The following is a 15,596-nucleotide window of genomic DNA, read 5'->3' on the forward strand; positions in this document are numbered from 1 at the left end:
AGCTGAATGCTTTAGTAGTTCGGTAGGCTGTGGAACCAATGATAAGGTTTCACGTCAATATTAAACTGAGGGCCTGTTTGTTTGATCTGAAGTCTGACATCTGAAAGTGCAATAATTACATTAAGAGGTATATATTGGTATTGGTGAACTTTTCTTTCCACTAAACTCAACTCTGAATGGAGAGAATGTTGTTCTCAATTCTAAATTTAGAAAATTATCAAATATACATTTTAACCAAGAGTTTTTCTGTCTTTGGGGATATTATTGAAAAATAAAAAGTTGTATGATTGCACTTTAAGAAATAAGAGATAAAAAAACAACATGCCTTTAAAGTCACATCAGTATTAATTCGAATTCTATTTATATATACGAAGCTACATCAAACTATCAGGTTTGGAGACTTTGGACAAACAAACTCAATACAAGATGAAAATTCCAAGAAGCCAAAGATGATTGAAGTTTAATTTGCAGCTGTAACATCAAGTATTAATTTCCTCAATTAATCTATCCAATTGGAAAAAAGATGACCCCCCTGGCTTTGCAGCAGCTTCTGCTCTCTTCTTCCACTCCATGGTCTTGCTCCTCAACATTTTCCCCCTCTCCCCTTCCATCAATTCCCTCACAAACTCCTCCACTTGCTCTCTCTTGACGTCGGTGCTGATCTCCATACCGATCCCCCATTTGGTGCGTGCATACAGGCAGTTAGTCTGCTGGTCGGCGAAGAAAGGCCAACAGATCATGGGAACTCCCTCACATATACTTTCCAGTGTGGAATTCCATCCACCACAGTGCGTTAAAAAGCCACCAACCGAAGGATGACCCAAGACTTGCTCTTGTGGGCACCAATCCACAAGCAAACCTCTCCCTCTGATTACCTCAACGAAGTCATTTGACTTGATTTCTGATCCACCATCCACAAGATCAGGTCGAATCACCCATAAGAAAGGATACCCGGTATTAGCAAGCCCCCAAGCAAACTCCCTCAGCTGTTGAGGTGTCATAGTGACTAGGCTCCCAAAGTTCACGTACACAACTGATTTGGGCTTCCATTTCTCTAATCATTCCAGGCATCCCATCTCCTCTTTCCACAGATTTGATTCAATCGACTTCAATTTTGCATCGGATATTTGCTGCCGGCAGAGCATTGATAATGGACCAATGGTGTAAAGCTGGGGAAACTTGGATCTAATGACGTCTATGACCTCTTGCTCTAGATCATCAAATGTGTTGAGAATAAGCCCTCTATCTTTCCTAGCATTAGTCACTTGTTCGAAATTGTAGTTGAACATGGTGTCATAGCGATCCGTTGTCCTAAGGAACGTAGGTAGATCCCTTAGTCGAATTCCACTCATAGCAGGTATAAAATCGATGGGAGTGTCCAGGTACCCATTACTTAAGCAACTCTCATCTACAATAAGAGCATAAATATAATTAACTCCGTGAAAGGTGAAACTTTTTTAATTCATATCCATGATTGAAATGAAAAGGATCAAGGACTAGAAAAAAAGTATGCTGTATATATACCTTTCAGTGGGAAGTAGCCTCTTTCCATGAGCTGTTCATAATATAAGTAACACAAGAAACCACATGCGCTTGGTGTAAAGAAGACTAACTCAGGAATGCCCAAGTCTTGAGCAACCTGTAAAGTGAAGCTCATGACCCCATCTGATATGATACAGGTGACAGGAGGCATATCTGGTGAGCTATTGAGCATCCTTACTAGATTGTGGAATGGAACTACACAATTCCTTGGCATCGATCTACATAGTGCCGGAAGATCTAGTATGCCTCGCTTGTTGTCCGGTGGCAATCCGTCAGGGATGCTCTCGAATCTGAAGTCGTTCAATCCTTTGACAGATTCTGGGCCTCTCGAACTCACCAGGCGCTGATAGTTGAACTCCGTGTGGACAAAGGTGATATGGAAGCCTCTAAAATGGAGGAGTTTTGCCAGTTTGAGCATAGGGTTTATGTGGCCTTGAGCCGGCAACGGAACACAAACAGCATGGGGCTTGACCTTTACCGGCTTCATTAGGCACTTGTAAATGGAAGTGGCCGGACGGGGCCGGGACACTTATTTGCTTGTGAAGATTCACTTGGGCCGTTGAATTCAAGCTTTGATTTATAGCACAGATGACAGAAACACAGGTGGGTGTTGTTTTCTGCAGCTAGCGTCACATTCACTTTTCTCCCTCTCCCTCTCAGACTGAGACCCCCATCCGCCATCCTTTTGTCTAAACTCTAAACAGAGACAAAAACACACCTGTGATGGATTGAACCCATTTGAACTTAATTGAGGATACGTCAAGATCTCCTCATCAGCTGCTCAGCATTTGTTTTTTTTTTTGTATTATACTCTTTTAATAAAAAGATAATTTATTAGAAATGGTCGAGCCAAATCAGATGTTATTTATCAAAATTCCAGGGGTGGGTTTTGATTGATCAAAACTCTTCCCATATTATATACCATATCTTTTTCACATCATAGATTTTTTCCATAATATTGAATATAAAAAGATATATATCATATATAAATAGAAAAAATAGGTTTATTATTATAAAATTAAGAAATGCTAATAAAAAAAACTAATTTTATTTTTTATTATTCTTCAAATTTTTAAAATAAAACTTAATTAATAAAAATTTTCAGAAAGATTGAAAGCAAATCGTTGCTCCGTCACCATTTCTGTTTTCCCTATCCATCTCTGCCTCCATCTCCATTTTCCACCGAACAAATATGGAACTTGGTAAATGGAATCACTAATCTCTTTCGAATTCTCTTTGTTCTCATTTGAACTAGTCTTCGAATCTCTATTTTGCTCGCAAGAGTTATTGGCCCAAATTCCCTTCTGCATCCATCCTTTCTTTATTCTCCAAAAGACACACTCAGAAAGCTAACATTCATCAAATAAACTCATTACAGAAGATAGTTCGCTACAGGAAAATGGGGCTATAGTTATGGCACTTTAGCTAAGGTCCAAAAAACCGTAGCTAAAACATGGAATATAATTACAGGGCAATTTGATGTCAGTGGCAAAAAGTTGAGCTTTAATTATGGACAATTTGTCTGTGGTTAAAAGTTATTCTGTCCGTGGCTAAAAGGTATTTATAGCCACAGTTATAATGTATCCATGGCTATAAATTACAAAGGCAAAAGATGAACTTTAGCTACGGACAAATTGTCCGTGATTAAAAGGTGAGCTTTAGCTACGGACAATTTGTCTGTGGTTAAAAATTATTTTATCCGTGGCTAAAAATATTTATAGCCACGGTTATAATGTATTTGTGGTTATAAGTTACAAAAGCAAAAGATGAGTTTTAATTACGGACAATTTTTGTCCGTAGTTAAAAATTATTCTGTCCGTGGCTAAAAAAAATTTATAACCACGGTTATAATGTATCTATGGGTATAAGTTACAAAAGTAGAAGTTGAGCTTTAGCTAGGGACAATTTGTCCATGGTTAAAAGTTATTTTGTCTGTGGCTGAAAGATATTTATAACCACGGTTATAATATATCCGTAACATGAAGAGGGTTGCGGAGATTGTTCTGGTTCTGTCAGCGTCGGGAGAAGTTGTGGAAAAAGAAGAGAGGATTTGGGGAAGATGAGAGGCGGGAGGAGTCCCACAGCCGGGGAGAAAGGTTTGATGGCGGAGGCTCGGGAGAAGTTGGTGGAGATGTGCGAACTACTGGCTCCAAGGGACGTGCGTGGTATGGTTAAAGGGTCTCCTTCACTTGGAGGCTTGATCTGTATGATTAAAGGAACAAATAAGATAAATGCTATTGCCTAATGGCTGAGCAATATTGATGTGAATCTTTACCAAAGTCTTTTTTCATCTCCTTTCTCCTTTTTTGGTAGATGATAGGTGAATTTTACTTTTATCAGTGGTAACATTCTTGGTTTATAGTTGGGTTCCATCTCTTTTTTAAAATATGATGAGACTTTCTTTTGGTTCATCTTTGAATTCTTGTTATTTTACTGGTAGGTGCCATACTTATCTTTACTATTTAATGATGAGTCACTGTTAACTTATGTATTTTTTTCTGGGTTTAAAGATGTAGGATTCAAAGTGAAAATGAGACAATCAATGATAGGAGGTTTTTTGTTCTGCCATTTTTTTATCAGGATACCTTTTGGTCTGGTTGAGGCTATGTATGGACAAGTCGTGAAATATGGGGTTTTTCATTACTTTTTGTCCCACTTACAGTTTTCAAAGATCTTCTGAACTGAGGGCTTGGCTACTTGGAGGGAATGCTTAGTTAAGGACATTTTTATCTGGATACTCTTATTTTTTATTATTATTTAAACCTATTAATAAAACCATATGATGAGGGTTGATTTGGCATGACGTAGTAAGTAAAGGTCACGTGGATGCAATCTGCTTGAAGGATGACAACTCAGCAAAAGGAAACTATTTAGTAGTTTTCAGAGCTCGGGTGTTCGGCCACCTCGGCACAAAGCCACCTCAACATAAAGTCACCTCGGCGTAAATGAACCTCGACACCTAATCCAGTTCAGGGCCCAAGAACCGAAGTGACACATAATCGACTCTAGAAGCTTGTCAGCGGACTTCGAACTTCACGGGATCATGCTGCGTAACGACAGGCCTTATCCTCTCCCACCCGGATTGGGCGGAGATGATAGACTCCATTAACTGATACGTTACTCCCCAACTAAAGTGGAAACAAATCTCATCCACTCAGGACAAAGATCCCGGAACCATTTTGTGAGACACACGACAACTCAGCTATATAAGGACAACAACCCCTCTAGGGCCCAGGTATGCGCGATTATTTGCTCACTAGTACGCTTATCATTCAACTTTCAGCTCGCAATACTAACTTAAGAATCGAAGCAACCTCACCGTGTTAGCCACCTCGGGTTCTCTCATGAGTTCTTTATTTCCTCTTGTTTGTTTTATTTCCTTTATCATGAATTGATTTCTTTATAGATAGGGCTGTGGAAAGCCTAACCATGACAATAAATATATTTTTATTCTAATTTATCCAAGATTGTGATTTCCATATAGTCTATGAGTTATTATGCTTAATGCGATTATGAGTGGCCATCTCTTAATTGATTGGGTTTATGTGAATGAATCGGGAGAGGAATTCATATAGTGGACCGAATAATTCATGGTGTGAATTGAATGGTATATAGGGATATATACACATGATTCATCTGAACGTATAAGCTTTTCTTTGAACTTAATGCATTTCTATCTTGAGAACTCTAGTCGAGGGATCAAAGGGTTACTTGATAGAAGTAGATTTGATATATCTTGGGAAAGAATATTAAATAAAATTGGAGAAACTTCAGCTTCTAGAAATGACAAATTATCTTGGTTAATCTCATCCATTAATATTCATTGGAATGGTTAGGCGGACCAATTGGATCCGAAATTCAGATCCAATTTGTCATTTCCATAAGCTGAAGTTTCTCCAATTTTATTTAATATTCTTTCCCAAGATATATCAAATCTACTTCTATCAAGTGACCCTTCGATCCCTCGACTAGAGTTCTCAAGATAGAAATGCATTAAGTTCAAAGAAAAACTTATACGTTCAGATGAATCATGTGTATATATCCTTATATACCATTCAATTCACACCATGAATTATTCGGTCCACTATATGAATTCCTCTCCCGATTAATCGCATTAGGCATAATAACTCATAAACTATATGGAAATCACAATCTTGGATAAATTAGAATAAAAATATATTCATTGTCATGGTTAGGCTTTCCACAGCCCTAGCTATGAAGAAATCAATTCATGATAAAGGAAATAAAACAAACAAGAGGAAATAAAGAACTCATGATGTCGCCCTTGGATCTGAGATCCTCTCTTCTTCTTGCCGCCACCTCCTTCTTGAAACTTTCTTGCCTTTGTTGATCTCTTTCTTGAAACTTTCTTGATGGTGTTCTTGATTGCTTCAGAGAGAGCTTCAATAATTGATTGATACCAGGTGCTGGTACGCCCACGCTTTACATAGTTTTTGGGGAGGGGCTTTTACAACTACTTGGAGTTATCTCAAGAATGGATAATCCAGGTTAGTTTTACACTGATCCTATCCTATCCTATCTTATCTCTTATCTAATGATCTCAATCTTCTTTAACTTTTTAGAATTACATTTAGAATTCAAATCTAAGAGGACTCTGGATTCTTGAATTCGAGTGGGTTGCTTTAATAAGTTGGGTACTTGGGTTGCTACAAGGCTTTTCTGCGAATTGGGCTTCAGCTGTGAACTGAGCTTTACTACGGATCCGCTTCGACTTTGGGCCCAATTTTGACTTCGGTTCAGGCCGAATCTGTCAAAACCCAAAACATGAAAGTTGTAGATTTCGCTCTTATCTTTCTATTGCATCTTGAATCAGCCCAATCGGAGCCCAGATATGAGAGTTAGGCCTAGATTACTGAACGGTGCCAAAATTGTGAAAAACCATCCGATTTGCCTTGTCTTCCTTCTTACGACTTCTTTCCGTGCCCTGAATCAAAATACCAGCTTAATGAGTCCAATTAAGTGTTAATTAAGTGTAGAAAGACTGAGTATTCATAGATAAGAATATGATAATTTTTATTCACATCACGATCCATTGTAAATTTTTTTTTGTACCCGAAATTCCATATCAATGAAATACAAGTGTTTTTGCAATCTTTGTATGCAAAATTTTTTTTTCTAAGTGTAGATAACTCCCGAACTAGTGAACTAAACCAAATAGGAGTGAATTTTTTCTAAGTGTAGGTTACCCTGAATTGTCGAGCTAACGAGCTGGACTCCAAGGAGGGATAGCTTCGTATCGTTGTATGCCGAGGTGGGCGGACACTGTAGGGTATATACCCGACCTGTCTACACACAGGCTACTCGCTTAGTTGTTGGTTATCCCTTAGTGCCGAGCCAACGGGCCAGACTTCAAATGGGATTAACTTATTGTTATACGCCGAGGTGGGCTAGATGTCGTAGGGTTTGTATCTGAACTGTCTATGTCTCAGGCGTGAAAACTGGTATCCCTATGCCAAAGAGGCAAATAGGACTTGTCTGCCTATGCCGAAGAGGCAACTAGGACTTGTCGTAGTGCCGAGGTCTTATGTCAACTCGGCACCATGGCCCTTACGCTTTTGGGAGTGACTTGCAATCCTATCTCCAGTTCGGTGATCCTTTTTGACCCGTTTAGTGGTCACAAGTAGTACCTGCTCAGGTTGTCGATATTCCATGCTCAAGGTACCTACTTCCCTTTCAAAGTCTCGAGCTTGTACGTGTCTTCCCCGAACACTCATCTTACTCGGTACGAACCTTCCCAATTTGGTCCGAGCTTACCAATGCCAGGCTCAAGTACCATAAGCTTCTGAAAAACTAGGTCACCGATGCGGAAGTGTCGTTTTCTGACCTGGGCGTTATAGTATTGAGCTACTCTTTGTTGGTAAGCTATAGTCTGAATGTAAGCAAGGTTTGATACCTCTTCTATCAGGTCTAGGCTGGTACGGAGCTCATCATCATTCGTCTCCTTGTCATAAGCCTCCAACCGTAGTGTGGGCACCTCGATTTCCGCTAGGATCACCGCTTATGTGTCGTAAGTGAGGTTGAAAGTGGTTTCACCTGTGGCAGTCTTAATGGTAGTTTGATAAGCCCAAAGGACACTAGGCAGTTCGTCCACCCACAACCCCTTGGCTCGAGCTAAGCGAGCTTTCAATCTACGAAGTATCGCTCTATTAGTGACTTTTGTTTGCCCGTTCGCTTGGGGTGTGCCACCGAGGTGAAATTTTGTTGAATTCCCATTTCAGCACACTAGTTTTGAAAATTGATATCCTTGAACTGCTTCCCATTGTGAGAGATAAGTACCCGAGGTAGCTCGAAGCAACATACTATGTTTTTCTAGAAGAAATTCTGTATGTTGTGGACTGTGATCGTTACCAAAGATTCGGCTTCCACCCACTTCGTAAAGTAGTCTACTGCTACGACCAGGAACCTCCTCTATCCTGTCTCTGGCGGGAAAGGGCCAAGGATGTTGATTGCCCACTATGCGAAGGGCCATGGGCTAGTGAGGTATTTCAGATCAGCAACAGGTTGATGGTGAATGTTGGCGTGCCTCTGACACCTGTCACACTTCTTGACGAGCTCGAGTGCATCTGTCTTCATCGTGGGCCAGTAATAGCCTTGTTGCAACGCTTTCTATGCGAGAGCTCTGCCCCCCAAGTGTCTACCACAAAAGCCTTCATGGGTGTCGCAGAGTACATGCTCGGCCTCTGAGGGTCGCAAGCAGCGCAGGTAGGGGAGCGTGAAAGATCTTCTGTACAGTTGTTTGTATATAAGGACATACTTAGCTAACGGGCGCACTACCCTTCGGGTTGCGTTGCGTTCTGCAGGTAGGGTCCCATGAAGCAGATAACTTACGAGTTGGTCAATCCAGCTCGGTTCCGCTTGTGATATGGGAGAGACCTCTTCTTCCCCCCCGAGAATGCTAGGTTGAGGTAAATCCCCAATGTACACGGTCTGGTCCACATGGTGTTGCTGCTTGTACTGGCTAGTCAAGACAAGGCGTCGGCCCCAGTGTTCTCGAACCTTGGGATTTGTCTGATGAAGTAGGAGATGAAGCTGCATAGGATCTCTCTGACTTTGGCCAAATAAGCTGCCGTAGTGGAGTCACGCGCTTCGTACTCCCTAGTAACTTGGTTGACCACTAGTTGCGAGTCGCTGCATATGACAAGGTGTTTTGCCTTCATTTTCCCGCGATAATGGACCCACCGGTAATCATGTTAATTACCCCGCGAATCGGTCTCTCTTCTGGCAACTGTCGTAGCGGTTGCTCGTTTTGCCTGCTGACTTCTGGGGCATTCCTCTTATCTCCTTGTCGGTCTGCTTGCCGATATGTCTGTCTTCTTTCTTTGCTGAAGATGAAATTCTTCAAGTGTCCACGTCGGATGAGTTCCTCGATCTCATCACGGAGGTTCCTGCAATTCTCTGTACTATGCCCATGATCTCGATGAAAGTGGCAATACATGTTCGGGTTTCTTGCTGTTGGGTCTCCTCTTAACCTGGGAGGCCATTTGACGAAAGGGGAATCCATAATGGCCATTAGGATCTCTCCTCTTTTAGCATTCAGGGGTGTGTAGTTCGTTCTCTCCACAGGAGGGGTCTTGGAGCGCCGACCTGATTTACGAGATCGTGAAGGGGACCGACTTCTGGAGTTGTTTCTTCCCCTGTTGGTGACTTGCTTTTCTTCCTCTTTTGTCCACCACTGCTTGTTCCTTCACTTTCTCTCTTCCTCTTCTCTGAGGGTGAGTTATAGACCTTCTGATTGATCTCCTCCTCGGTGCCAATGAATTGGTTTGCGAGCTTTAGGAACTCAGTAATGTCCTTCAGTTTGTTTGCTACAACATGCCATTTGAACTCCTTGTGGGTAATTCCCTTCTTGGCTGCAATGAGCCTCACTGTCGGGTCGAGATCCGGTATCTGCAGGCAGGTGTCATTGAAGCCTTTGATGTAGCTCCTAATCGATTCTCCTTCCCTCTGAACCACATTGAGAAGGCTTCCCTGGGACTTTGGACTCTTTTTGCTGGTGATGAAATGTGCAGTGAACAAGTCAGCGAACTGCGACCAGCTTTTGATCAATCTCAGCGCGAGGTTCCGATACCAGGTTCGAACTACTTCTTTAAAGGTAGTAGAGAAGGCTACACACATGCAAGACTCATCAGCCCCAGCTAGGTGCATCTGGGACTAGAAAGAGAATAGGACAAAAGTGCCTCTTTTAAGAATGAATTTTTATGGTTAAATTGGTCATTTCCTTTTTTACTTGGGAAATAAAAGAACATGAGCAAATACACTTATCTTGTTAAGTGTTTCCCAAGAAAAACTTACCTAGGTAATTGCATTTACCTGGGTAAGTAACTTACCGAAAAGCAAATGCCAAACGGGACCTAAGAATTATTGTCAATGGGAAATGATTACTCAGAATGTGATGTATTGGCCTTCAAAGAACATGTTTTAGATTCCAGGCCCTTTGTGCTAGTGTTTTCAAAACTGGACTAGACTGGATGGTTGGATTGGAAAAATTGGGATGACCGGTTCTGTTTCACTCCAAAATCGTTAATTTGGTCAACGAACCGCGGACCCAAGTGGTTGAACCTTTGACCAAGACAATGAATTCAAGTCATTTTTTTTATTTCTTTTTGTCAGAACGGGCCATCCATTCAAACCGGATGATCGGACCATTCGACCCAAGAACTGGTCTCTAGAACGGTTCCCTGTCCAGTCAAGTTTTAAAAACATTGATTTGTACAGTCCTCCAAAACTCCTCTAGGAGAAGACTTATCCATCTCTTCAAGTCTAGGAATATGAAAGTATTACCTAATATGGCCTTGTTCCTTTTTTTAAAATGTCACTTGTGTAAGTGCGCTTATCTAGGTAAATGTTTCCTAGGACTCGGGTAACTTTATTTGTCCATTTTCTTTCCCAAGTAAATTATATAATGACTTTTTATCAATAAAAATCCAATGTTAAAATAGTCAAATTTGTTCTATTATGTTTTGTAAATTCTACCCTATAGGTGGAAAATTTATTTATCCTTTTTGTCCTATCACTCACCGGTGTGAGTGATACCCAAGAAAACTAAATTTACCTTAGGGCCTAGAGCTTACCGAAAAAAGAACATTGTAAGTTGGTCAATGGAAAATCCCCCTCCTATTTACTGAAAACAAACAGGGCCTAAGAGTAATAAAAGGGAATCAATAAAATTTGATTCTGATGGCCACACTCTTAAAAATTGGGGATCTGGCCTTCAGCAAAAATAGAAAACAAAGCAAACGGAATTCTATCTTCATCTATAGACACCTCGCCTTGGAGGAGTTTCACGGTGGATGGAACTAGCAGGCATTACCATTTTCGCTGTGATTATAAACCTTATTGAAAGAATAAACCACAAAACATGCGGGTAAAAAGAGCAAATTAATTACTAATAATTCACAGCCAAAATCATCAGGGCTTCTCGCCTCTTGCTGCTTTTGGTGACTCGGCTAACACAGTCTGGTAGTTGAAAGATGAGCAAGGTGGCCCATGGTGTTTGGATTTTTTTTTTTTTGACTGAAGCAAGGGTCCTAGATTCCTCTGTTAGTGTGACCTTCGGTTGGTTCCCAGGGAACAAAACAGTGCAGCAGAAACTTTAGCAAAATCTGGAGTCCATGGATCTCTTTTGTACACCAATGACTCGATGCCTTGATGCCCTGTTATGGGCTCCTCTGTTTCTATCTCTACCTGTGTAACCTTTTGATTTTATTAATATAACATCGTGTTATTTAATTTTCAAAAAGAAAATCTATGATACCGAAAAGAAATGCTACTTGATATTGCACGATCTGACTGCTCCCTGCTGGAGAGTGATCTAGCTTCCAGTCGGACGCGCGAGCTAAGTAAATCTGCAAAACAAGATCAAAGAACCCAAGGTGACTAGCCCGGCGAGGTCGCTCCGATGCTTAAGTTAGTAATCTAATGCGAGTTGAGGAGCTTTGAGAATGTAGAGAGCTAGAGAGTTAGAGAGCAGAAAAATCACGTGTACCTTAAGCCATCGGGGTTGGAGCCTTTATATAGTTGAGTAGTCATGGGGCACACGAAAGAGTTCCGGGATATCCGGGATGTGGAGATGGAGCTCGCTCTGCTTCTGAAGGAGCAGTACACAGATGAGGCTTATCTCGTTTCACCTCCGATTCTGGCGAAGTCAGGATAAGTCCTTATCGTGATCCCGCAAAAGTCAGGATCTGTTAACTCATCGTGATCTTGAGGGATTCGGGATTTGTTGGAGAGACCTATGGAGTTGGTTATGCGGGAGTCAATTACGTCGCACTTCGAGTTGCTGGTTCCAAACTGGTACTTCGGTCTTTTAGTTCCGAACTGGATTGGATACCGAGGTGACTCGATGTCGAGGTGAGACTTGTGACGAGATGGCCCTGCTCTGAGGTGAGCCTAGAGCCGAGGCAACCTTTGTGCCGAGGTGAGTGAATACGCGAGCTTAATTGTTGCAAACTGAGCTTGTCAGGCTGAGTTGTCATCTCTTGGTTAGGCCAAATCACCTTTCATCAATTGTCCCCCACTCCCCAGGCCAGGGGTCCCGACCCGGTGCGGGGAGTTCATGATGAGCCCAGGTGGATTTGGCATGAGGTCCAGGTGGCTTGTCGGGCGAATCGTTGGTCGGACCCATTTGGCCGCCTGGCTCAATCAAGAATAACCTAGGTCGCGTCTAATCTACGCGCAGACGTCGAATCCACCGATTTGGTTAACCGGTTTTTCAATTCGGTTTCAATTGATTTTTTTGATCGATTCAGTTTTTCGATTTTTTTGTTCACCCCTAATTGTAACAAAACCGAATAAATAAGTCTTCTTTAATACATCTTATATTTTGTAGCAAAAATAAAGTCTTTTGGACGTACGCTCCAATAGAGAACACACACTAGAGTAAACAATCACTCCTCTAAAACAAAATTCACACATTTACCAAACTGCCTAAAAAACAGGCACCGCTAATTAACGCCACACACAGCATGAAAAAGGAGAGGGAGCTAGCCGGCTGCCAGCTACGATGCACACACTCATCAAAAACAGACCAATTCACCTTTTCCAATTTGTGAAGAAACAGAAATTAACAAGGGGCAAAAGAAAATTGTTAGCCAGGCAGTGAGACCGTAGTGATTAGAACCAAGTTGGAAGTGGGTGAGCAATTGATGAAAACTATATATAAGGATCCAATAAAGAAAGCTAACAATATTACCGTGAATTGGGTAATGTTATTTAGAACCTGATGTGGGATCGATATCTCCCAAAGTTGAGCCCACACAATGTTAACATGTCAAGATGTTAACATGCCATACCTTCATTAAGAGGGTCCGGATGTAGTAGACACCTTAGTTAAATACAATTAGTGAGCACATAATAGCTGTGTGACACATGTCCTTGTTAACGTACCTTTCATCTAAATGTTTTTATTCCATTAGGCAGAAATTATTCATTATTTTATTATCTTTGTCAAAATAATTAAAAATAAAAAATAATAAAAAAAAGAAAATATAAATAAATCCCAATTCCCAACAGTTTAAGTTTTCTTTTTTTATCGTTTTTATTTTTAATTATTTTGATCCAGGGCATTGACTAACACATATATCTGGTATATATATGACAATGGGACGCCAATCCATTATTATAGTTGACTAACTCATATATCTGGTTTTCCAACTCCCCACGTACCATTCGTATCCCACTTTTTTTTTCATTTTTTATTATTGTAGTTGAGTTTTTTCTCTTTCTTTCTGTTTCCTCTGAGTTTTTTCTTTCTGTTTTCAACAAACTTATAGTCTTTGTGCATGCACCAACTAGTTTTATTAAAGTCTTTGGGCTCAGAAGGGTCCAACTAATTATCAGGTCAAGTTTGATTTTCCCAAATAAATTTGGCCTGATAATATATTATATAATATTAAAATTAGTAGTGAAAAAAGAATTATATTTATTAAAGTATATAGAATATTATATAATAATATATCATAAATAATATAAATTAATAAAATATAAAATACCTGTCCAAATCGAACTTTGGGCTTTATATATATATAGGGTTGGGTTCAAGCTCAACAATTAGGCCCAATGGTCCAGCCGAGCTTGGGCTTGGGCCTGGTCATTTTCTGTTTATAAAGAGGCAAGGCCTAATCCAAACCTGGCCCAGCCCATGACAGGTCTAGTCACCTACAAACCGAGCATTGCCTAAATGAGAAGAGAAATGCAAAATGTCCTCTTGCACATTAGAAATTAGTTTTATCATACAATTTTTCATACCCAAACAAAAAATAAAAAATTCTATCATCTAAGGAGATGTTCGAAAATATGGTTGGTTTTGTTTTTGAAAACAAAAACAACTGATAACAATATAGTTTTGCTGATGTATTGGTTGCCTTTTTCAATAACGAAAACAAATTCAGCAATTTATTTAATCTTCAATAATTCTTAGGAACATATATACATCAATTGTTGAGAATGCTGAGCGAGCCATAATACACTAGAATTGAGATACTTGTTTAATCCACTAGAATTGTATCTTTTTAGGGAAAATCTATAATACAGGAAAGATATGATATGGAAAGAGTTTTGATAAATCAATAGGGCGATTTTAGGGATGACAATTTTCTCCATTTCCCCAATCCCCGTAGGGATCCACCATGAATGGGGCAGGGATGGGAGAGCACTCCCCGCCCCGTGGGATCCCCACTAATATATGTATGCATACATTATATATGTATATATGTACACATACATCAATATATTAATATTTTAAAAAATAAGGTTGAATCTTTTCTAATAGGATTGTAAATTTTAATTATTTTAATTATATTTTTTTAAATAAAATAAAAAACAAAAACAAAATAGTTAACGTTATAAAAAATCACAGGGAATGGAGATCCCCGCGGGGATGAGGATCCCCATGGGGATGGGGATGGGGATGGGGATAACCTTGTCCCCGTTAGCGGGGACGAAGACGGAGATGGGGATGGGGATTTTCGCGGGGATGGGGATTTTCACGGGGACGGGGCTCCCCCATCCCCGTCCTGCCCCGTTGCCATTCCTACTCGATTCCAAGGAACCCAACTCGGTTGTGCACGTGAATTTTTGCAACATCACCATCATGACGCCTCAACAGCTTGTGGACTTTGCTTCGGGGCTCATTAACAACAGTTTTAAACATTCTTGTGGTGAGTAATTCAATCTCTTTGCTGAATACTATATCCTTATTGGTTTCTAATTTCTATTTTTCTTCTTTTTAAATCAATAAATAAATAAATCTTTATGTAAAATTAAAATAATTTGATAAGATCAAAACATTTAGCAGTGGCTACGAGACGAGCTCTTCACAAGTTATTCAAGCTCTCCTTAGTTCGGTTTCAACTGAGCTTCGAGCCAAGTTCAAGCCCAATTTATAAGCTCGATTAATAAACAAACCGAGCTCAAGCCTAATAGAGCTCGGCTTGCAAGTTAAGTTCGAATATACATATATAATTATAGAAAATAATATATAATAAAAATATTATAATTCTTAATTTTTTTAAATATCAAATAAAAATACTTTTATATATGATTTATTTTTATAACACATTTTTTCTCAAATCGAGCTCGAGCTGAGCTCGAGTTTACGAGTTTTAACTCAAATCGAGCTCGAGCCTTGTACTACCTTGGCAAGCCAAGCTCAAGCCTCGTACTATTCAGTAGGGTTGTTCATAAGAAGGGTCAACCCAACCAAACCAACCAACCCAAACCGACCCAACCCGAGTCGGCTGGGTTTTGATCAGCACGGGTCGGTTTTGGGTTGTGCAAATTCCTAAACCGATGATTCGGGTCGGTTTTGATTTTCACACAAGAAAACCGAAACCGACCCGAACCAAACCGACTTAGTTCAAACATGAAGTTCCAAAGCCCATTAGGCCACCTAGTTTTTGAATGGTTGCAAGAAACTTTGGATTAGTGAATAGTGATTAATGAACAACTTTTGTGATTATCTTTTCATTTAATTTTTATCATAGGAGATGGCTGAAATGATGTTCAATTTATGATTGTTTTTAAAATTAGCAAGA

At 40.1% G+C, this 15,596-nt stretch overlaps 1 protein-coding gene and 1 pseudogene across 1 annotated transcript; both read right to left on the minus strand.

Annotated features, from left to right (window-relative positions):
- Nucleotides 1-327: 327 nt before the first annotated feature.
- On the minus strand, nucleotides 328-2,250 carry LOC148803670 (7-deoxyloganetin glucosyltransferase-like). The gene is made up of 2 exons (XM_088891282.1): nucleotides 1,525-2,250; nucleotides 328-1,408 (listed from the first exon to the last, which is right to left on the minus strand). The coding sequence occupies exons 1-2, from the start codon at nucleotides 2,027-2,029 to the stop codon at nucleotides 1,059-1,061; spliced, it is 855 nt and encodes a 284-aa protein (XP_088747408.1). The 5' UTR covers nucleotides 2,030-2,250; the 3' UTR covers nucleotides 328-1,058.
- LOC148803671 (7-deoxyloganetin glucosyltransferase pseudogene) lies at nucleotides 480-1,001 on the minus strand (annotated as a pseudogene).
- Nucleotides 2,251-15,596: the final 13,346 nt, after the last annotated feature.

This window comes from Nelumbo nucifera, chromosome 1 (genome assembly GCF_055504915.1).
Source record: "Nelumbo nucifera cultivar China Antique chromosome 1, China Antique-T2T, whole genome shotgun sequence".
In the NCBI taxonomy this organism is placed as follows: domain Eukaryota; kingdom Viridiplantae; phylum Streptophyta; class Magnoliopsida; order Proteales; family Nelumbonaceae; genus Nelumbo; species Nelumbo nucifera.

Bases quoted from the DNA above. Each gene is read 5' to 3' on its own strand.
- LOC148803670 (XM_088891282.1), bottom strand. From the start codon at position 2,029: ATGAAGCCGGTAAAGGTCAAGCCCCATGCTGTTTGTGTTCCGTTGCCG. The intron at 1,409-1,524 runs GTATATATACAG...CTCTTATTGTAG, and splicing joins AGGCTACTTCCCACTGAAAG to ATGAGAGTTGCTTAAGTAAT.